Source organism: Pituophis catenifer, unplaced genomic scaffold, assembly GCF_029215685.1.
Source record: "Pituophis catenifer annectens isolate HBS135680 unplaced genomic scaffold, rPitCat1.0.hap2 SCAF_7, whole genome shotgun sequence".
Lineage (NCBI taxonomy): Eukaryota > Metazoa > Chordata > Lepidosauria > Squamata > Colubridae > Pituophis > Pituophis catenifer.
In genome coordinates, this window is record NW_027256887.1 from 8,288,016 (window position 1) to 8,310,690 (window position 22,675).

At 45.8% G+C, this 22,675-nt stretch overlaps 1 protein-coding gene across 1 annotated transcript in view; it reads right to left on the reverse strand.

Annotated features, from left to right (window-relative positions):
* The window catches only part of VWF (von Willebrand factor), a 197,208-nt gene that overhangs the window by 128,033 nt on the left and 46,500 nt on the right, over positions 1-22,675 (reverse strand). The window contains exons 12-14 of the mRNA XM_070946842.1: positions 21,826-21,961; positions 14,400-14,500; positions 1,506-1,701 (exon numbers count right to left, since the gene is read on the reverse strand). Coding sequence (XP_070802943.1) covers positions 1,506-1,701; positions 14,400-14,500; positions 21,826-21,961 — 433 coding nt within the window. The remainder of the gene's footprint in view (positions 1-1,505; positions 1,702-14,399; positions 14,501-21,825; positions 21,962-22,675) is intronic.

Sequence of the window (22,675 nt, forward strand, 5' to 3'; positions counted from 1 at the left end):
GGGAAGCCTCCACCATGGCTGACGATCCAGTCTGGATTTAAAAAATATCCAAAAAAATAAAAGGGGCAAGGGGTGGGGCCAACCAGTGATGGCACAGGGAGCCACAGCAGAGGGCCCAAAGAGCCACATGCGGCTCCAGAGGTTGCCGACACCCGTCCTAGGTGACGTTACCTAATTTGGGTCATGAAACATCTGCAAGAAAACCACCAAGCTCAGAGAGCACCAAGGACCTCTCATTTCAACCCTGAGCTACAAATATTCTCCTTTATTAATAACTTCCTTCTGGTTGTCTTTCTGGAAATATTTAAAGACCTGGTCCAGTGTTGGAAATGTTCCAGTGATGGAGTGTTCCAGTGTTGGAGCATTCACAACTTCTGGAGGCAAGTTGTTCCACTGATTAATTGTTCACACTGTCAGGAAATTTCTCCTTAGTTCTTGGTTGATTAATTTCCATCCATTGCTTCTTGTCCATTTGCTAGAGGAAGGGCTCACTCCACTATTCCCTGCTGATATCTCTAATGGTTTCCCCTACTACATCTTTCAATGCTGGATATTCTTAACTGGCCAAAAAGGAAGCCAGCTGGCATAGGGCACCTTCTTTACCGATGTATTTTTCTGCAATGGGGCAGAGAATTGAAGGCAGAGAAACAGAATCAGAAAATCTCTTGTTAAGTATTTTTAACTGGGAGAGGTAAGAAATATCCTTTCATCTTTTTTTGTTGTGTATGTAGCCTTGGGTAAGCCTGCCAAAGGAACATTCCTAAGGTGGGCACAGCGAGGGAAAAAAAAGAAAAAGGAAGGGCCGAGAGAATAATAAAACTTGTTTCAATGCAAGACGTTGGATATTATTCCTTAGGCATTTAATCGTGTCCTAAGTTTGCTAAAAGCAAAACAAAAACAAAAACAGTGCAAAATCAGAATTCTCATTTAATGCATGGAAAGGAGTGGATTCTTGTCCCTAAAAACTTCACCAAGGGAATTGCGCCTGCCTTTAATGGGCACAAAAAGTCTTTGCTGGATTAAAATAACACAATGCTATTTTTTTTTTTTTATCACAGCCCACAAGGATTTGGTCATAAGCACACCCAGTGGTGGGATTCAGCCGGTTTGGGCTGGTTCAGGCAAACCGGTAGTTAAATTGCTGGCTGGCTCCACCCCTTCCCACCTTGCCCCTTCCAGGAGTCCCAAAGCATTTTGGCTCCCAGGTAAGTGCATGGAGGCCTACTAGGTCCAAAATGGGGAGCGGGGGTATGGCGCCCCCCCCATGGCCCGTTTTCACTCCCAGGAGGCTTCAGTGAGGCCTACTAGGCCCAAAATAGGGCATGGGGGTGTGGTGCCCCACCCCCACCCCGCGGCCTGTTTTTGCTCCCAGGGGGATGCAGGAGGCCGGGTGCTGCCTGTCACACCCCCCTGGCCACGCCCACCATGGCCACGCCCACCCAGCCATCATTAGGGCAGAGAACCAGTTGTTCAATTATTTGAATCCCACCACTGGGCACACCTACCTAAACGGGGATTCAGGTTACAGGAATTGCTGTCTTGTTTTTGCAGATCTTCACAGTCTCCCTTCAGCTTCCAAGAATTTCCAAAGTCTTCCACGAGGGTTTCCACCAGCCCGGAGGGAGTGAGGAAATCATCTCCTTGATTGCTGTTGTAGTTGCCGCACAGACCACACGTTTGTTCGGTGTATTCCGAAGATAACTAGAAAAAGGACAAAGATGTAGCTTATTTTTCTTGCAGGCGTTTGAGAAACAAAAACGAAACAAAAAATAGCGTACACAACTGGAAAACAAACCCCCCCAAAATAGTGTACACAACTGGAAAAAAAAAACAGTGTACACAACTGGAAACCTCCACTAAACATGCCTGGAAGTAATAATTGTATTTATTTGATATATAGGCAATTCCTCATTTTATAACTACAATTCAGTCCTAAATTTCTGTTGCTAAGCGAGATATTTGTTAAGTGAGTTTTGACCCCATTTTACGACTTTTCTTGCAACCATTGTTAAGCGAATCCCTGCCATTGTAAAGTTAGTAACACGGCTGTTAAGCTTTCCCGTTGACTTTGCTTGTCAGACGGTCGCAAAAGGGGATTAGGTCACTGCAGGACACTGCAACTTGTCATAAGTATGAGTCAGTTGCCAAGCATCCGAATTTTGATCACGTGATCTGCGATAGTCATAAGTGCGAAAAACGGTCCTAAGTCACTTGTTTCCAGGGCCGTTGTTAGCTTTGAAACATCACTAAATGAACTGTTGTAAGTCAAGGACTTACTGATAGACTGATAGACTATTGACTTACATCAATAAAATAGAATAACAGAGTTGGAAGGGACCTTGGAGGTCTTCTAGTCCAACCCCTTTCTTAGGCAGGAAACCCTATACCATTTCAGACAAATGATTGTCCAATCTCTTCTTAAAAACTTCCAGTGTTGGAGCATCCACAACTTCTGGAGGCAAGTTGTTCCACTGATTAATTGTTCTAACTGTCAGATGTTCTAACATCAAAACATCTCTTAAGAGGCTCCCAATAAAACAGAGGCATATTCCTTAATAAACGGACATTCATTAAATACAGTAATGATTAATTTTGAAGTTTGGGAAAAAAAAAAAGAAAGGAAAAGGAAAAACACTCCTTTCACATTTATCCCGGGAAAGCTTGGAGGAAAAATGAATTTTCTACAGCTACCAAAAAACGGTGATTGTTCTGGTGAGAGAGGAGAGAGAGAGAGAGAGGAGCAGAGGTGGAATTCATATAATTTAGCTACCGGTTCGCTCAGCACCGAAAATGTGAACGCATGCGCCACCTCCATACATGTGCCTGGCCTTTTGCACATGCACTTTGCTCATGCATGCACCTTCTGCGCATGCACCCAGACTCAAAAACATGCCTAAATAGGACAGCATAGAGCCAGGGCGGATGGGCAGGTGGCCACCCACAATTTCTGCTACCGATTCGTTCGAACCGGCTTAAACTGGCTGAATACCAGCTCTGGAGAAGAGCATTGTGAAGCACAAACAATACCACAAAGAAGTCTTCCCGTGCTTGGTTGTGCATTCGACAACCTTCCCTAGTGTTCCTCCCCAATCATTCTATTCTATTGTTTGGACCCAACAAGCAATATTATTGCATTGTTTGAAAACCGAAACTGTACATACCACCTCATTGTTTACTCCTAAAACTCTCCAGTTGCTGCAAATACGATAGTAGAAACACAGGATTTTCCTGTCTGCTTATTTCACGGAGGCAGACGGAGTATCTTAAATTCAGGGTCATATTCTTTTGGGGTAAACACACACATACACACACACAAAAACCGCCAAGCCTTATGGAAGGATTCATATTTTGCCCACCGCTGTTGATCAACCTACGGTAGTGGCCAAAATTGTGGAAAACTTTTGGGAAACGTGTATTTTCTAAAACTAGCTAATAACACCACCTTTTGGGGGGAAGTAGTGCCATAAAATTATGTATCAATGGAAAGATAATTTAATCAAGAATGTAATGCAGTAATTTATATGAAGGATTTACTATTAGAATAGCAGTTACAGTATAAAGAAGAAAAGTAAAACACGTAGGAAAAACGAGGTATACAAAAATGATCACCATAGAAAAATCGAGATATACAAAAATGATCACCATGTCAGTTAATACTTCGTTGGGTAACCTTTAGCACAAATGATGGCCTTACAACGTCTTCCCATGGAGTGAACCAAGTCTTTTAGTTCTGCAGCTGTTATAATGTGAAACCAAGATTGAATGATGGCTTCTATTCACTGGGTTGCTTTTGACTAACAAGTTTCTTTAGTCGGCTCCATAGATTTTCAATTGGGTGAAGGTCTGGACTATTCCCAGGCCATTCCAGCAGTGGAATATGATTCTCTTGAAACTCCCCCCCCCAAAAAAGTGGTGTTATTAGCCATCAAACCTCAAAAATACACTTTTCCCAAAAGGTTTCCACAATTTTGTCCACGACTTAGACATTCTTAAACCAACAGAAGTGTTGGGCTCAATTGAGTTCGTAAGCAGGGGTGGGCTGCTGGGGGTTCACAGGGGTTCGGGAGAACCTCTAGCTAAGATTCTGTGCAGTTCAGAGAACCCCCAAATCCTACTCCTGGCTGGCCCCGCCCACCTTGCTCTGCTCCTCCCAGGAGTCCCCATGCAGCCCGTTTTGGATGCAGGTAAGTGCAGGGCATATGCGGAGGCTCAGGGAGGGTGAAAAACAGGCCTACCGGAAGTTCAGGAAGACCAGAAACAGGCCCGTTTCTGGCCTACAGAGGGCCTCTGAAGCCTGGGGAGGCCATTTCCGTCCTCCCAGAGGCTCGAGGAAAGCCTCCGGAGCCTGGGGAGGGCAAAAACACCCCCCCACACACACACCATGGTGCAGGAGCCCGACTAGGCCACACCTACCATGGCCACGCCCACCCAGTAACCGGGCAGAGAACCCCTTGCTAAAATTTTTGAAGTCCAACCCTGGTCATAAGTCAAGGACTACCTGTACGTTATAGTGCTGGCTATACTCAAGAACCTCTCTAATCGGTTCAGCCAGTTAGGAGGAGTCTGGCAACACCTTTTCCAATTAAGGCATTTTATTGAAATTAAGAACTTTCTGGGTTTTTTTTCACTACTATGCAGTTCTCTTCCAGTTTCACTGACTGACTCTTATTTAAGATTTGAGGAATGTGTGTCAGAGCAGCCAATCAAACCCACGCGTGCAGAGTCCAAGCTAACTACTTTATTATGGTCTGCCTATAATACAGGAATCTTCCCAGTCTAATTGGGAACAATTAGATAAGGCTCCAAGAGACCTAGTGGAGTCGGTCCTTGACCTTTTGCAGTGGCCCAGTGACCCCAGACTAGTTCCACGCTTCATCCTTCCTCCCTTCCCAGGCTAGGCGCTTCCCAACAGTGTGAACATCAGCGTAGGGAGAAATTTTGGGAAGCGTTCTCTATCCTCAAGTGAAGCAACTTTGTTCTTCCAGACTTCAATGGCTTGCGTCCAGTTCCACGACCCTAGGCTTCCACCCTTCCAAAGACAGATCAAAGATGCAATCCTCTACATAATTATCACTGAACTCCATGGGTATCGCTACCGAGTAAACATGCAAAGGACTGCACTATTTGGTCCGTTCCTTTAGGCTTATATATTATTTTTCCTGGAAGCAAAACTTACTCAGTTTAAACAGATTGGCTTCTAAGCAGACCAAAGTGCGTTAAGTATTGACCGCAGGCACTCCACCCAAATTTAAAGACTTTCAAAAAAAACAATTTCTACAAGATAGTTCAGTGGTGTCAAACTTGATTTAATTGAGGGCTGCATCAGGGTTGTGTTTGATCTTGGGGGGGGCATGTGGGTGTGGCCAGGGTGGCCGTGGCCAGGGTAGCCGTGGCCAGTTCGACATCACTTGTGTCAGGGGCGCCTGTGGTGGCCTGATCACTCTGCCAGTGAAAACGGGATCCAGAGCTCCATTTTTAGCTGCAAAGGCTTCCTGCAACCCTCCGCCAGTGAATACAGAGCTCAGGAGGGCCACCCATAGCCCTCCTAAGCTCCGTTTGCACTGGCAGAAACATCGCGGGCTGGTCCTTTGCTATTTCCACGGCGGCCCTACGGACCATATCTAAGCACCCTGCAGGCTGGATCCGGCCCCCAGGCCTTGAGTTTGACACTCCTGAGATAGTTAATATTTTTATATAAGTACTAACTATATTACTGGTGGGACGCGGTGGCTCAGATGCCAAGCTTGTCGATCCAAAGGTCGGACGTTCAGCGGTTCGAATCCCTAGTGCCGCATAATGGGGGGAGCTCCCGTGACTTGTCCCAGCTTCTGCCAACCTAGTAGTTCGAAAGCAGGTAAAAAATGCAAGTAGAAAAATAGGGACCACCTTTGGTGGGAAGGGAACAGCGTTCCGTGTACCTTCGGCATTGAGTCATGCCGGCCACATGACCATGGAGACGTCTTCAGACAGCGCTGGCTCTTCGGCTTTGAAACGGAGATGAGCACCGCCCCCTAGAGTCGGGAACGACTGGCACATATGTGCGAGGGGAACCTTTACCTTAACCTTAACTATATTACAGTTACCAACTATGAGAAAAGAGAGAGACGGGGCATATTAAATAATGATGTCATTTGGCAAAATAAAGGATTTCTGGGATTTTTAAAATTTAGATTTCAGTGTATTTGTTGGAAAAGGTGGTTGACTATTTAAAGTTTAGAAGGGCACGGAGGGAAAAGATGCCATTGTTTAGGAATGCAGCAGGAAACCCAGATTATGCAACATTTATCATAAAATGTCTGCTGTGTTCATTGGGAACGACTCACTTCCCCCAATTGTCCAAAATATTTGGCACTACCTCCTGTTCTGCGTGGGTTCTAAATTATTTTTTAAGGCTCCAAGGCAACCAACCGCCGATGTTTAAGAAACAGAAGCGTTTGAAAAAAAGAAAATAGGGGGAAAATTAGAAGACGAATTGGAAATACAGCTCGTTCTTGATGTCTATGGAGATTCTCAGTCATCCAGGTCATAGTTCCGTGATGGCAAACCTATGGCACGCGTGCCACAGGTGGCACACAGAGCCATATTGGTAGGCACGCAAGCGTTGCCCTAGCTCAGCTCCAGCATGCATGCATGCATGCACTGGCCAGCTGATTTTTGGGCCTTCTGGGCCCACCGGAAGTCAGCAAAGGGTCTGTTTCCGGCCTCCGGAGGACCTCCGGGGGGTGGGGAAGGCAGTTTTTGCCCTCCCCAGGCTCCTAGAAAACCTCTGGAGACCAGGGAGGGCAAAAAACGGGCCTATCCGGCCCACCATGCCATCACTTGCCAAAAACGGGGGGAGCATGGGGGCTCACGTACACATGCATGGGGGGGGCAGGATGCATAAAATTATGGGTGTGGGTACACGCGCGCCCCTTACTCCCTCAGCTTTTGGCACGTGATGGCAAAAAGGTTAGCCATCACTGTCCTAATTATTCCAAATATGCTTTTTTAAAGAGGCAACTGGAGTTTCTGGTTTTTCTTTGAAGACATTTCGTTTCTCATCTGAGAAGCTTCTTCGGTTCTGACTGGATGGTGGGGGATGGAAGGGATTTATATTCTTCGCAGACAGCTGGTCATTTGCATTCTTTTTAGAGAGTCGTTGAGGCCACCTGGAGGTTTATCTGTGTCCTCAGGGTCTCACCTGAGTGGTGCAAATGGATGTGGAGCCTTTTCAGAAGTGCTGTAAGGACTTTGTTGTAGATAGATGATGTTGTATCCCTCCCCCTCTGTTGAGGGAGGGCTGTTCAATTTGGACATACATGGCCTCTTTGACCCCTTTTTCAAACCAGCCATCCAATCTGTCCAAAATGTGGACTTTGCTACCTTCAAAAGACCGGCCTTTGTCTCTTAAGTGCAGGTGGACTGCTGAATCTTGTCCTCGGCTGTCTGCAAGGAGTATAAATCCTTCCCTTCCTCCAGCATCCAGCCAGAGCTGAAGAAGCTTCTTGGATGAGAAGCGAAATGTCTTCAAAGAAAAACCAGAGGTTGGTAAAATGAAGACCGAGATTGATGGGGGAGATACGCTGTCTCTGTAAAACCACTTAGAGAAGGCTGTGAAGCACTGTGGTATATAAGTCTAAGTGCCCTTCCTTCCTTCCTTCCTTCCTTCCTTCCTTCCTTCCTTCCTTCCTTCCTTCCTTCCTTCCTTCCTTCTTCCCTTTTTCATTCTCCTTCCTGGTGGTGCAGTGGTTAGAATTTAATATTGCAGGCTGATTCTGCTCACTGCCAAGAATTCAATTCTGACCGGCTCAAGACTGAATCAGATTTCCATCCTTCTGAGGTCAACAAAATGAGGACCCAGATTGTTGTGGGGCAATATGCTGACTCTGTAAACCACTTAGAGAAAGCTGTAAAGCACTGTGAAGCGGTATATAAGTCTATTGATATTGCTATCACAATGAAGCTCCTTCCATCTGCTCATTGAAAGCATCCTGTTGCCATATTTGGGGATCTCCCCCCTCCCTCCCGCTCTTCTTTTCTGTAGCATTGCACAGGGAGTCCTTGTCTTGTGACTACAATTGGGGGCCAGACTTTCTGTTGTTAAGCAAGGCAGTTGAGTTACAAGTGCCGGATTTTATGACTTTTTCTGCTGCTGGCGGTTAAGTGAATCACTGCAGTTCAGTGGTTTGGCAAATTCAGATTTCCCAATTGCTGGTGGGAAGGTCACAAATGGGAATCAGTGGTGAAATGCTCCGAAGTCTGCTACTGGTTCGCTGTGCATGCATAGTGCGTGCCAAACATGCGCTTTGCGTGCATGCGCACCACAGACGCTACCATGCAGCACTGAAAAAGAAGGTTTAACAAGCCTTTTCTAAGGTAAGTAGAACAGCAAAGGGGGGGGGAACAGTTGTGCTGCACGATTTACATTTGCTACAAAGTAGCATTTTTTTACTACCGGTTCAGGCGAACCGGTCCAAACCGGTAGCATTTCACCCCTGAGGTGACCCCAGGACACTGCAACTATCATAAATAACAGTCCAGTTGCCAAAGTCCCAATTTTGATCACGTGATTCTAGGGATGCTGTAACAGTCACAAGTGCAAAGATCAGTCTTAAGTCAGTTTTTTCGGGCACCATTGTAACTTTGAACAGTTGTTGAATAAATGGTCATAGGTTGAGGACTACCTGGATAGGGTTTGTTTTTTTTTCTGGATCTGGGTATGACTTTTGTCAAGAAGAGAGCACAGCCTGACAGCCAGTAGAAACCCACATCTGCAAACAGTCTATTATTTGGGGGAAATGATCACACAACTTCAAATTAGAAAATCATGCACTGCAAAGATTTTGACGCGCCTCTACGATTTGCTTCCTCCTAAAGTACAAGTTATTTATTCAGCTCTGAAAAAAAATGGACCAAATGCAGTACAGATCTTTCCAGATTGGGCCAATTTGTTTCTAATTCTCTAACTTGTCCTCGGGTTGGATGGCTGACGGCGGTTTGAATCTGTGGAAAACCTTCCTTGCTTTTAAAAAGGAGTCCTCGTAAGTCCCTGATCAAGGTAAAAAATAAATAAATAAATAAATAAACATTCTGTTTTAATGTAGTAACAATTAGCATGGATCATCGTCCTTTGAGATCAGGGGAAAAAGTGATCCCACAAGAAAACAAAGAGAATCTTTGAGAATGAATTGCATTGGCTGGAGCAGGAAATGATGTAAACAAGAATCTTTTATATTTGCCTTCATTCTAAGAGTCTTTTACTCATAATTTCGTGGAAAGAAAATATAAGAAGAGGAGAGATGGGGGGGGCAGGGGAAAGCAGCAGTGTAGAATTTCACTATTATTTAATTTTCTTTAAAGAGAGACAAACTTACATGCAGTAATAGCCTGTTTCCCCTAAAATAAGACATCCTCTGATAATAAGCCCAATCGGGCTTTTGAACGCATGTGCTAAAGTAAGCCTACCCTGAAAATAAGCCCTCCCCGAAAATATTTAAATGCATGAGCAGCTGGTCTCCGCCATTTGCTCTGGTTTCCTCCACATGCCCCAAAATAATAAGACCAAGCGCTTATTTCAGGGTTCAAAAAAATATAAGATAGGGTCTTATATTCGGGGAAACACGGTAGTTAAGCATAATCTGCTTCAGGGAAAGCAGTTGGTTCAGGGATAGTATTCACTTACTTTCCCTACCGGTTCGCAAATGTGCGTGAGCGCATGGTTCACGCATGCACCTGGCCTTCCGCACAAGTGCTTTGCTGGCGCGCATGTCTTCTGCGCATGTGCCCAGCCTTAAAAACATGCCTAAAAAGGATGGCATAGAACAGGGGCAGATGGGCAGGTCCACTCGTGATTTCCGCTACCTGTTTGGGTGAACTGGTCCGAACCGGCTGAATACCACCTCCAAGTTGGTTGTTGAAATTTGAATAGAATAGAGTAGAGTAGGGTAGGGTAGGGTAGGGTAGGGTAGGGTAGAATAGAATAGAATAGAATAGAATAGAATAGAATAGAATAGAATAGAATAGAATAGAATAGAATAGAATAGAATAGAATAGAATAGAATAGAATAGAATAGAATTCTTTATTGGCCAAGTGTGATTGGACACACAAAGAATTTGTCTTTGGTGCATATGCTCTCAGTGTACATAAACGAAAAGATACATTCATCAAGAATCATAAGGTACAATACTTAATGATAGTCCTAGGGAAACAGTCAATATAAATCTTAAGGTTACCAGCAACAAGATTACACTCATGCAGTCATAAGTGGAAGGAGATGGGTGGTGGGAACAATGAGATGATTAATAGTAGTGCAGACTTAGTAACTAGTTTGACAGTGTTGAGGAAATTATTTGTTTAGCAGAGTGATGGCATTCGGGGAAAAACTGTCCTTGTGTCTAGTTGTTCTGGTGTGCAGTGCTCTATAGTGTCATTTTGAGGGTAGGAGTTGAAACAGTTTATGTCCAGGATGCGAGGGGTCTGTAAATATTTTCACAGCCCTCTTTTTGACTCGTGCAGTATACAGGTCCTCCATGGAAGGCAGGTTGGTAGCCATTGTTTTTTCTGCAGTTCTAATTATCCTCCGAAGTCTGTGTCTGTCTTGTTGGGTTGCAGAACCAAACCAGACAGTTATAGAGGTGCAGATGACAGACTCCATAATTCCTCTGTAGAACTGAGCAATGCTAAAACAGTCTGCTTGAGATTCTCAAGTTTTATGTCCTGGGTAAACTTTTCTGCAATGATGAATTGTAAGGACTCGCCCACAGGGTTAATTGTTTTCTTGCAGAAACAAAAATGTGCTACTCTTATTTAAAGTTATAATTATGGACTTTCTAGGAGTACATGTCATACGAAGAGCAGTTGCAGGAACCTGGTATGTCTAGTTTAATGAAAAGAAGGACTAGGGGAGACATGATAGTAGTCTTCCAATATCTGATAGGGGCTGCCACAAAGAAGAGAGTGTCAAGCTATTCTCCAAAGCACCTGACGGTACAACAAGAAGCAATGGGTGGAAACTAATCAAGGAGAGAAGCAACCTAGAACTGAGAAGAAATTTCCAGACAGTTTTTAGAACAATTAATCAGTGGAACAACTTGCCTCCAGAAGTTGTGAATGCTCCAACACTGGAGGCTTTTAAGAAGAGATTGGACAATCATTTGTCTGAAGTGGTATAAGCAGGGTTTCCTGCTTATGCAGGGGTTTGGGCTTGAAGAGCTTGGAGGTTTTATAAGTGAATATAATAATATAATATAGCCTAACACCATCTTGCCAGTTATTCTTTTACCCCATTCCTCATCCACAATCCCATGTTTTCTACAGCAACTGAAAAGAACGTTTGCAGAGTCAGAAATGCTGTCCGTGTGAAACTCTTAACTACAGCATAAGAAATTCTAAACTCAACATTTTTTTTTTTAATTTGATTTATATGCCACCCTTCTCCGGAGACTCAGGGCGGCTTACAGTGCGTTAAGCAATTACCTTCATTCTTTTGTATATTTATACAAAGTCAGTTTATTGCCCCCACAAACTGGGTCCTCAATTTACCTACCTTAGAAAGGATGGAAGGCTGAGTCAACCTTGAGCCTGGCAAGATTCGATCTTATTTTAATTGCAGATAGCTGGTGTTAAATTACAGTGCTCTGTCTGTTGAGCTATCCAGGCTCCTATATGATGCAAACATTCTAATATTTGCATCATATACTACTCTTAACCAAACTTTCTGGAGTTGCCCAAACGTAAGGCAAGATGTGATCAATTTATTGAGGTTCAGTACGTCATACAAACATTTCTGTACCAGCACTTCCATGTTCTTATCAGGGATTCTACTGGTCAATCTTGTCCAGGTATAAAAATTAAGCCAGTTTGGACAGTGTATTAGTCCTTGGCAAGGGGTTTTTAGCAAGGGGTTCTCTGCGCGGTTGCTGGGTGTGTGTGGTCATGGTGGGCGTGGCCTAGTTGGCCTCCTGCACTGTGGGGGGGGGGCATTTTTGCCCTCCCCGAGCTCCGGAGGCTTTTCTCAAGCCTCTGGGAGGGCGAAAATGGCCTCCCCAGGCTCTGGAGGCCTGTTTTTTTGCCTGCCCCAAGCCTCCGTACGCGCCCTGCACTTACCTGCATCCAAAACGGGTCGCGTGGGGCAGTGGTGGGTTGCCCCCTGTTCACACCGGTTCTATAGAACCGGTAGTAAAACTGGCAGGAGGCGCCGCCCACCGCCCCCAATGTTATCAAAACGCTTCTGCGCATGCGCAGAAGAGTGCGCGCGCGCGCGGCCTGCTGCGAACCGGTAGTAAAGATAAGAAGAACCCACCTCCGGCGTGGGGACTCCTGAGAGGGGCGGGGCAGGGTGGGTGGGGACAGCCAGGAGTGGGATTTGGGGGTTCTCTGAACTGCACAGAATCATAGCTAGAGGTTCTGCCGAACCCTCTGTGAACCCTCAGCAGCTGACTCTTGGTCCTTGGTTAGAAAACCAGCAAAACAAGTCCAGGTATAGTACAAGGAAGCACTTTGGTGGCATTGCCAAAAAAAACCTACGTAAATGGTTTCATGAAGAGATTCAACAGTGAGGCTTCATCTTTTCAAACACAGGAATAAACATTTGACATATTCCCAGCTCTTGAGATATTTCAGCATAGGAACTTGTTTCATGCATCCAATTTAAGGCCGTAGATGTGAAAAAAAGGCGGTTTAATCAACATGACCTTATTCCATGCACTCCCACCTTTCAAATAAATTTATTTCCTGTCTCCCTGGGAGCTGTGGATTAACACAAAATTGTTTTTTTGTACCCAAAGAAATTTCGTCTTCAATAATAAACAAAACAGTACAAAACAAGGATGTTTTTTTTTCCACAATGAAAGATCTGAATTGTCATCTTATTCATACATGAAAAAGCCAATTAAACCTCAAGGCTTTATCAACAGAGGGATCATATCAAGATTACGTAAAGTGTTAGTACTGCTTTATAATGCCTTAGTAAGACCACCTTTGGAATATTTCATCCAGGTTTGGTCCCCATATTATTAAAAAAAATGTAGAGACTCTAGAAAGAGTGCAGAGAAGAGCAACAAAGATGATTAGGGGACTGGAGGCTAAAACATATGAAGAACGGTTGCAGGAACTGGATATATCTAATCTAATGAAGAGAAGGACTAGAGAGATGATAGCAGTGCTCCAATATCTGAGGAGCTGTCCCAAAGAAGAGGGGGTCAACCTATTGTCGAAAGCACTGAGGACAGGAAGCAATGGATCAAGGAGAAAAGCAACCTAAAAAGAAGGAGAAATTTCCTGACAGTGAGAACAATTAACCAGTGGAATAGCTTGCCTTCAGAAGTTGTGCATGCTCCATCACTGGAGGCTTTTAAGAAGAGATTGGACAATCGTGTTTTTTTCTGAAATGGTATAGGGTCTCCAACTTGAGCAAGGAGTTGGAGTAGAAGACACCCCTGTCATAGAGCTATTAGAAGGCAGCCAAGAGAGGATCTGCTTGCTGCCAGCTAAATCTGGGATCCTCCTAGCCAGATCTTGAATCCCAGAGATCTGGACATATGTGACTTGACTACGCCTCCCCTTCTGACTCCCAGCTGACCACGGTGCCAGCCAGCCACCCACCCTCACACACATTGGCCTTGTGTATTCAGGGTTATCCTGTCAACTAATTGCATCCTCTCTCTGGTCCAAGAAAGTTCCAGGGAAATGACTCAACTGGGACCCAGCCAAAGGTCCCAAAGACGTGCCCTCAAGTCTGAGACAGTCCCTTACAGAAAAACATTTGGGAAATAAACAGTTCTGCAGTGTGGACGCAGTGTTTAAATGCCAAGCATTGGGCAACGGTCAGATTTTCCAACAAGCCACAGCCGGGTGGCTTTCCGCCTTTAAAAAAAATATACCGTATTTTTGGGAGTATAAGACGTACCTTTTTCCCCACTAAAAAGAGGTGAAAATTTAGGTGCTTCTTATACACCAAATTTAGCCCCGCCCACCACTGGTCCCCACCCTTTGGCCTCTGCCTCCCAGCAATTTACCTCCTTGAAGCAAGCAGCAAGAAGAAACAGCTCGTTTCAGCTTCAGCACAGCCTAATTAGCACAAGTTGATTGTCGGCCTCCCGACTCTCAGCTGTTTCAGGCTGCAGGGATTGCCATTGCCTATTGCTGCACCGGCCTCTGCTGCTTGCTGCAAGGAGGTAAATTGCTGGGATGCAGACTTTTTTTTTTTTCTTGTGCTAATCAAGCTATGCTGAAAACGAAAATGAAAGTAAAGCAGGCTGTTTGCTGCAAGGAGGCAAAATTGCTGGGAGGCAGAGGCAGATTTCTTTTTCTTGTTTTCCTCACCAAAAAAGGTAGGTGCGTGTTATAGTCCGGAGTGTCTTATACTCCGAAAAATATGGTATATGAAAACATGAGAAGAAAAAGGGGAAGTCAACCATACCTTCATTACAAGAGTCCCCATCCCATCCCAGTCGAGGTGCACGTTCTCCTTATAACTGAGGTGAACAGCTGGCAGCACCGTAGGCTGGATGTGGAGAGCATCTGGAAGAAACAAGGGCATGGCGTAAGGGATCGCCTTAGCAAGCATCAGCAACTCAGCATAAATTGCCCCTTTCAGACAATCATCCCTTGTGCCCCTTCTATGAAAAGGCAGCCAGGACTGATCCACTGGCATGACCTCATTTGATCACTGGAAGCTCATCCTTCCAACAAAAAGGAGGGGAAAAGCTGTGGTTCCATTGGAAGCCTCCTAAGAAACCAGCAAGATTCTGCATGCTTGTGTAGAGCAGAACAGAGGTTTCCCCAGGAGTGTCCCCTTCGCCATTCCTACATTCAGGAGGAAAAAAAAGAGGAAACTCAGTTTGCAGCTCCTTCTGTAAGAACAAGCAGAGTTTTTCTTCTTCGCCTGTTTCCATCAACTGTAATTGTTAAGGTCCCTTCCTCAACTCTCTTTAACCAACCAGGCAAAATCAGCCTCTGCAGATCATCCCAGCAGAAATTAATCAAGCCAACTGATGCTGCTCCTCCCTTTTTAAAGAAGCAAAGACGATCCTGCAGAAACTTTCTCTTTCCAAGGGGCATAAAGTGAGCAAGGGGAGGCTTCAGAGACAGAGGTGAAATGCTACCGGTTTGCTCCGGTTCGGGCAAAACAGTAGTGATATAAACTACCGGTTCGGTAGGCGAATAGGTAGTAAAAATGCTTTAAAAAAGTTAAAAAAAAAAAGGTTCTGACAATCGCGCGGCACAGCTATGATTGTCGGAACTTTTTTTTTACTTTTTTAAAAGCATTTTTAAACTACCTATTCGCCCGAACTGGTAGTAAAAAAATGCTTTAAAAAAGTTTTTTTAAAAAAGGTTCCGATGATCACGCGGCACAGCTGTGATCGTCGGAATCTTTTTTTTTACTTTTTTAAAAGCATTTTTAAACTACCTATTCGCCCGAACTGGTAGTAGAACATGCTTTAAAAAAGTTTTTTTAAAAAAGATTCCGATGATCGCACGGCAGAGCTGTGATCGTCAGAATCTTTACTTTTTAAAAGCATTTTTAAACTACCTATTCACCCGAACCGGTAGTAAAAAAATGCTTTAAAAAAGTAAAAAAAAAAAAAAAGTTGGCCATGCCCACCCAGCCACATGACCCCCTCCACCATGCCACGCCCACCAAGCCACCCCCACAGAACTGGTGCCAACAAATTTTACATTTCACTACTGCTTCAGAGCCAGAGGTGGGCTGCAGCCGGTTCAGATCGGTTCACGGGAACCGGTAGTTCCGACCACCGGCTGGGTCCGCCCCCCGCCCCCCCCGCCCCAGTGGTATCCCGTCCTATATATCTCACTCTCTGGCTTGTTCATCCCGCCCACACAGCCCAGCTGATTTCCACACCTCGCCCACTCTACTCATCGCGGCTGCCCAAGAAGGTGCCCTGGAAGCCACACACATGAAATTGTCATGTGTTTGAAGGTGCGCATAAGTGTGGAAGGCGCACACGCGAAGCTAGCATGCGCGCACACACTCACATTTTCGGTTCTGCACTCGGCAAACCAGTTGCTAAATTATGTGCAGCCCACCTCTGTTCAGAGCCCTTCCCTGGAAAGAGCTTTTCAATGCCTTAAAACTGAGAACTTTATCATCTGAGGGAAATTTAATCCATTAATTCCCCAGCAATCAACTGTCTTCCTGCATTTCTCATTTTTTAATTTTAATTTTACTAGCATATACCCAGGAACCTCAGGGGCAGTTTATACAGACAGGCAGTTTGGTCCAGTGGTTAAAGCAGTGGTCGGGTTTCCAAGTTAGAAACTGGGTGACCCTGAGTTCTAGTTCCACCTTAGGAATGACAGCCAGCTGGATGACTTTGGGCCAATCACCAGGAGACTGTGAGCTCTAGCCCCGCCTTCAAACAAAAGCCAATGGGTAACTTTGTGCCAGTCATTCTCAGCTCAACCCACCTCGCACTGGGGAAAATAGGAGGATGGAGCTGTCAAGTTTCAAGGTCATCTCAAATAAATTGCATTTCAAACAAAGTCTTTGATGAAAAACTCCCATTTATTAAGCACGACATTCTAACTCCGACTCCATCGTAGTCAACACTGACTACCTGACCCAAAACCCTCCCTTTCCTTTCCCCACTCCTCTGCACTCATTGGCCATCTTCCAAGTCACTCTACCCCTAATCTACTGCTCCAGCTCAAAGGAATTTCCCCTCTCCCATCCCATCTCCTAGGGGATATTATCTCCAGAGAAAATAAGTAGGTGAAAAGTCAAATGTCCCTTTCCAGACGCCTCCGCTTCTCCTTCTTATGTCAGCACTAGAGTAAATGCAGCTTGAAGTGCTGACAGGAGCTTTATGTATGTTTGCTGCCTTGTGTTGCTTATAAAATAATAAAGGCAGCATAAACACCTAACAAATAAAATATCAAGATCCCACATATGCAGCCCTCCCAGTCTTGACTGTCCAGTTATTTGCTAACCAGGAGAAAGGTGTAGATAGAATAGAATAGAATAACAGAGTTGGAAGGGACGTTGGAGGTCTTCTAGTCCAACCCCCTGCTCAGGCAGGAAACCCTACACCACTTCAGACAAATGGTTATCCAACATCTTCTTAAAAACTTCCAGTGTTGGAGCATTCCCAACTTCTGGAGACAAGTTGTCCCACTTGTTAATTGTTCTAATTGTCAGGAAATTTCTCCTTAGTTCTAAATTGCTTCTCTCCTTGATTAGTTTCCACCCGTTGCTTCTTGTCCTGCCCTCAGGTGCTTTGGAGAATAGCTTGACTCTCTCTTCTTTGTGGCGGCCCCTGAGATATTGGAACACTGCTATCATGTCTTCCCTAGTCCTTCTCTTCATTAAACTAGACATATTTAACTAGACGGATATTTTTAAAGACATGATAGCAGTCTTCCAGTATCTCAGGGGCTGCCACAAAGAAGAGGGGGTCAACCTATTCACCAAAGCACCAGAAGGCAGGACAAGAAACAATGGATGGAAACTAATCAAGGAGAGAAGCAACCTAGAATTAGGGAGAAATTTCCTGACAGTAAGAACAATGAACCACTGGAACAGAAGTTGCCTTCAGAAGTTGTGGGTGCTTCATCACTGGAGGCTTTTGAGAAGAGACTGGACAGCCAGGTTTTCTGACATGGTATAGGCCAGTGATGGCTAACTTTTTTCTCGTTGTGAGCCAAAAGCGCGCATGTACCCCCTGCTCTCCCTGACCCCCATGCATGCGCACACAACCCCCCCGCATGACCACTGCCCACCACGCATGTGTGCATAACCCCCTAGCCCCGTATTTGGCCTACCAGCCCTCCCTGCAGCCTCCTGGGCCCAAAAACGGGCTGTTGGGGTGGGGGACAGGCCGCACCCCTCCGCTCTCCATTTTTGGCCTACTAGGCCTCCCTGCAGCCTCCTGGGCCCAAAAATGGGCTGTTGGGGTAGGGGATGGGCCGCACCCCTCCGCTCTCCATTTTTGGCCTACTAGGCCTCCCTGCAACCTCCTGGGCCCAAAAATGGGCTGTTGGGGTAGGGGATGGGCCGCACCCCTCCGCTCTCCATTTTTGGCCTACCAGCCCTCCCTGCAGCCTCCTGGGCCCAAAAATGGGCTGTTGGGGTAGGGGATGGGCCGCACCCCTCCGCTCTCCATTTTTGGCCTACTAGGCCTCCCTGCAGCCTCCTGGGCCCAAAAATGGGCTGTTGGGGTAGGGGATGGGCCGCACCCCTCCGCTCTCCATTTTTGGCCTACTAGGCCTCCCTGCAACCTCCTGGGCCCAAAAACGGGCCTGGGGGGGTCACATGCTCCCATGCTCCGCCCCCACCCCCCGCGCATTTCAAAAATCAGCTGGCCATCGGGAGGCGCATGTGAATGCACAGTGGAGCTGAGCTAGGAAGCGGCTCACGTTCCCACAGAGAGGGTTCTGCGTGCCAGCTGTGGCACACGTGCCATAGGTTCACCATCACGGCTATAGGGCCATGATGGCAAAGCTATGGCACGCGTGCCAAAGGTGGCACGCATAGCCATATCAGTGGGCACGCGAGCTCAGCTCAGAAGTAGGGAAACAGGCTGTTTCCTGCCTCCAGAGGGCCTCGGGGGTGGTGGGGAAGGCCCGTTTTTTGCTATCCCCAGGCTCCAGAGCCTTTCTAGGAGTCTGGGGAGGGCAAAAATGGCCTTCTCGACCCCTACAGAGGCCCTCTGAAGGTCGAAAACGGCCCATTTGCCAACTTCCGGTGGGACCAGAAGGCCCGTTTTTTGCTGTCCCCAGCCTCCAGAGCCTTTCTAGGAGTCTGGGGAGGGCGAAAACGGCCTTCCCGACCCCCCGGAGGCCCTCTGGGGGCCGGAAACAGCCCATTTGCCAACTTCCGGTGAGTGCATACACGCTCGCGCGACACTCCCCACCCTCCCCGTCCTGGCACGTGATGGCAAAAGGGTTAGCCATCACTGGTATAGGGTTTCCTGTTTGAGCACGGAGTTGGATTAGAAGGCCTCCAAGATCCCTTCCAATTCTGTTATTCTATTAAAATAAACACCCAAGTGTCTCTACAATTAAGGGCTCTGCTCGGCCCTAACATAGCAAGTAACTTTGCTCTAATTCAAAGAAAAGTTTCCCCCAGCAAAGCACAGGATAGATAGTTTGCACATGATCCCGAGCAGCAACCCGTGACGGTTAAATCAGTTTGAAATTGAAGCAATCTACGGAAAGACACCTCAAGGTCTTAAAGAGAGCCATGTTACGTCAAAACACACACGCCGTTCTTTTGTAATCCTCCCTTCCGTTCTGGTAAGGAAATGTAGGTGGACCTGTTGACTAAATCCCTTACTCACAGCTCCCTTCCAGTTAAATAACAAAGGAACCAGTGGGGGTGCGCTTGTGTGTATTTTTGTTATCTGGATTTCCCCAGAAGCAGCAGCTGGAAAGTAAGGAAAACATTTAGGCTGCCTTTCCAGGACAGAATATAACCTAATTTAAATTGCACCTGAAAGTAGGGTAGAGTAGAGTAGAGTAGAGTAGAGTAGAGTAGAGTAGAGTACAGTACAGTACAGTACAGTACAGTACAGTACAGTACAGTACAGTAGAGTGTAGCGTAGTGTAGCGTAGTGTAGAGAATAGCGTAGTGTAGCGTAGCATAGCGTAGAGTAGAGAGTAGTGTAGCGTAGGGTAGAGTAGAGAGTAGCGTAGCATAGCGTAGCATAGCATAGAGTAGAGAGTAGCGTAGCATAGCATAGAGAGTAGCATAGCATAGTGTAGAGAGTAGAGTAGCATAGTGTAGAGAGTAGCGTAGCATAGCGTAGAGAGTAGCATAGCATAGCGTAGAATAGAGAGTAGCATAGCATAGCATAGCATAGCGTAGAGAGTAGCATAGCATAGCGTAGAATAGAGAGTAGCATAGCATAGCATAGCATAGCGTAGAGAGTAGCGTAGCGTAGCGTAGAGAGTAGAATAGAATAGAATAGAATAGAATAGAATAGAATAGAATAGAATAGAATAGAATAGAATAGAATAGAATAGAATAGAATAGAATAAACAGAATTGGAAGGGACTTTGCAGGACATACAGTCCAGTAGGAAACCCTATACCATTTCAGACAGTCTCTTCAGCACCCACAACTTCTGAAGGCAACTTCTGTTCCATGGGTTGATTGTTTCTCACTGTCAAAAAAAATTTCTCCTTATTTCTCCTTGAACCGTTTCCATCCATTGTTCCTTGTCTGGCCACATAATCCATAGTTCTTCACGGCAATTAGTGGTGATTGGAATGTGATTTTCAAATGCTCAAGGCAAATGACCTGTTTTCTTAAAAGCTATTTTTTAGGTAAAAGGTAAAGATTCCCCTCGCACATACGTGCTAGTCATTCCCGACTCTAGGGGGCGATGCTCATCTCTGTTTCAAAGCCGAAGAGCCAGCGCTGTCCAAAGACGTCTCTGTGGTCATGTGGCCAGCATGACTCAAGGCTAAAGGCGCACGGAGCGCAGTTACCTTCCCACCAAAGGTGGTCCCTATTTTCCTACTTGCATTTTTTACGTGCTTTCGAACTGCTAGATTGGCAGAAGCTGGGACAAGTCATGGGAGCTCACCCCGTTACGCAGCACTAGGGATTCGAACCGCTGAACAGCCGATCTTTTGATCGACAAGCTCAGCATCTTAGCCACTGAGCCACTGCATCCCTGTGACTATTTTTTATGGAGGTCCAATTTCCCCTGTTTTTGCTGTCGCCCTGCCTCTCTTGAAACCTAAACCTTTTTCCCTAAGTGGAAGACACTTCCATTTCACTTTCTGATGTAGGTTTCTAGTTGTGCCAGAGATCCTGGTGGACATAGATAAGGGAACAGACTAGCTAGCCCATCCCTGAAAGCAAAATTTAAAGTCTCCAAAGATGCCGAAAACCTCCTGAAGTTTCTTCTCCCATTGAACATTGAAGAACAGGGCTTCAAAATAAGCTCTCAGACCAGGAATATCCAACCTGAGCCACTTTAAGACTTGTGGACTTCAACTCCCAGAATTCCTCAGCCATTATTTCCCATCACCTCTGCTCTAAACATGAACCTCGCTATCTTGAAAGCAACGAATAAATAAATAATACATTCCCATTACAGGTAGTCCAGGGGCGGGGCTGCTGGGAGCTCGCAGGGGTTCGGGAGAACCTCTAGCTAAGATTCTGTGCAGTTTGGAGAACCCCCAAATCCCACTCCTGGCTGGCCCTGCCCACCCCACCCTGCCCCACCCAGGAGTCCCCACATGGCCCGTTTTGGATGCAGGTAAGTGCAGGGCGCATGTGGAGACTCAGGGAGGGTGAAAAACAGGACTACCGGAAGTCCAGGAAGGCCGGAAATGGGCCATTTCTGGCCTCCGGAGCCTGGGGAGGCTGTTTTCACCCTCCCAGAGGCTCGATGAAAGCCTCCAGAGCCCAGGGAGGGCAAAAATGTCCGTCCCCCTCCGCCATGGTGCAGGAGGCCGACTAGGCCATCCAGCAACCAGGCAGAGAACCCCTTGCTAAAATGTTTGAAGCCCACCCCTGAGGTAGTCCTCAAAGTATGACCACAATTGAGATGAGAATTTATGTTGTTAAGCAAGGGGGCTACTAAATGAGTAGTGCTCAATTTTGTGATCTTATTTGCCACACTTGTTAAGAGAACCATCGAGGTTCTTAAATGAATTACACGATCCTTAAGCAAATCTGGCTTTCCCCATTGACACTCCTTGTTGGAAGGTCCCAATTGGTGATCACGTATCCCCGGGATATTGAAACTGGGAGTTGAAGTCCACAAGTCATAAAAGGGCCATCGTTCCCCAGCCCTGCTGTAAGCAAACTTGAGCTGGAGGTTCTTCCTCCTGGAAATGCAGAAGATGACATTAACAAGAAGACGACATACTTTGTATGAAGGGAATCTGAACGTCCTGCCCGTTCACAGACACACCACCGCCATGTTTCAATTTAATAGTGAGGTTCTCATCCTGGAGTTGCACGGAGACTGAGCGGGTACACACAGCATCACGATCATCGGCACACTAGGGAGACATCAAAAAGGAAATTTCAGCTTAGTTATGACTTCATTAGATCAGTGGCAAAAGTAGGGTAGAGTAGAGTAGAGTAGAGTAGAGTAGGAATGGAATGGAATGGGAGTAGAGTAGAGGTAGAGGTAAGGTAGAGTAAAATAGAGTAGACAGAATAGAGTAGAGTAGAGTAGAGTAGAGTAGAGTAGAGTAGAGTAGAGTAGGAATGGAATGGAATGGAATGGGAGTAGAGTAGAGTAGAGTAGGAATGGAATGGAATGGGAGTAGAGTAGAGTAGAGTAGGAATGGAATGGAATGGAATGGAATGGAATGGAATGGAATGGAATGGAATGGAATGGAATGGATTGTGAGTAGAGTAGAGATAGAGGTAAGGTAGAGTAGAGTAGAGTAGATAGAGTAGAGTAGGAATGGAATGGAATGGAATGGAATGGGAGTAGTCTAGAGAAGAGTAGAGTAGAGTAGAGTAGAGTAGGAATGGAATGGAATGGGAGTAGAGTAGAGTAGAGTAGGAATGGAATGGAATGGAATGGAATGGAATGGAATGGAATGGAATGGAATGGATTGGGAGTAGAGTAGAGTAGAGATAGAGGTAAGGTAGAGTAGAGTAGAGTAGATAGAGTAGAGTAGGAATGGAATGGAATGGAATGGAATGGGAGTAGTCTAGAGAAGAGTAGAGTAGAGTAGAGTAGAGTAGGAATGGAATGGGAG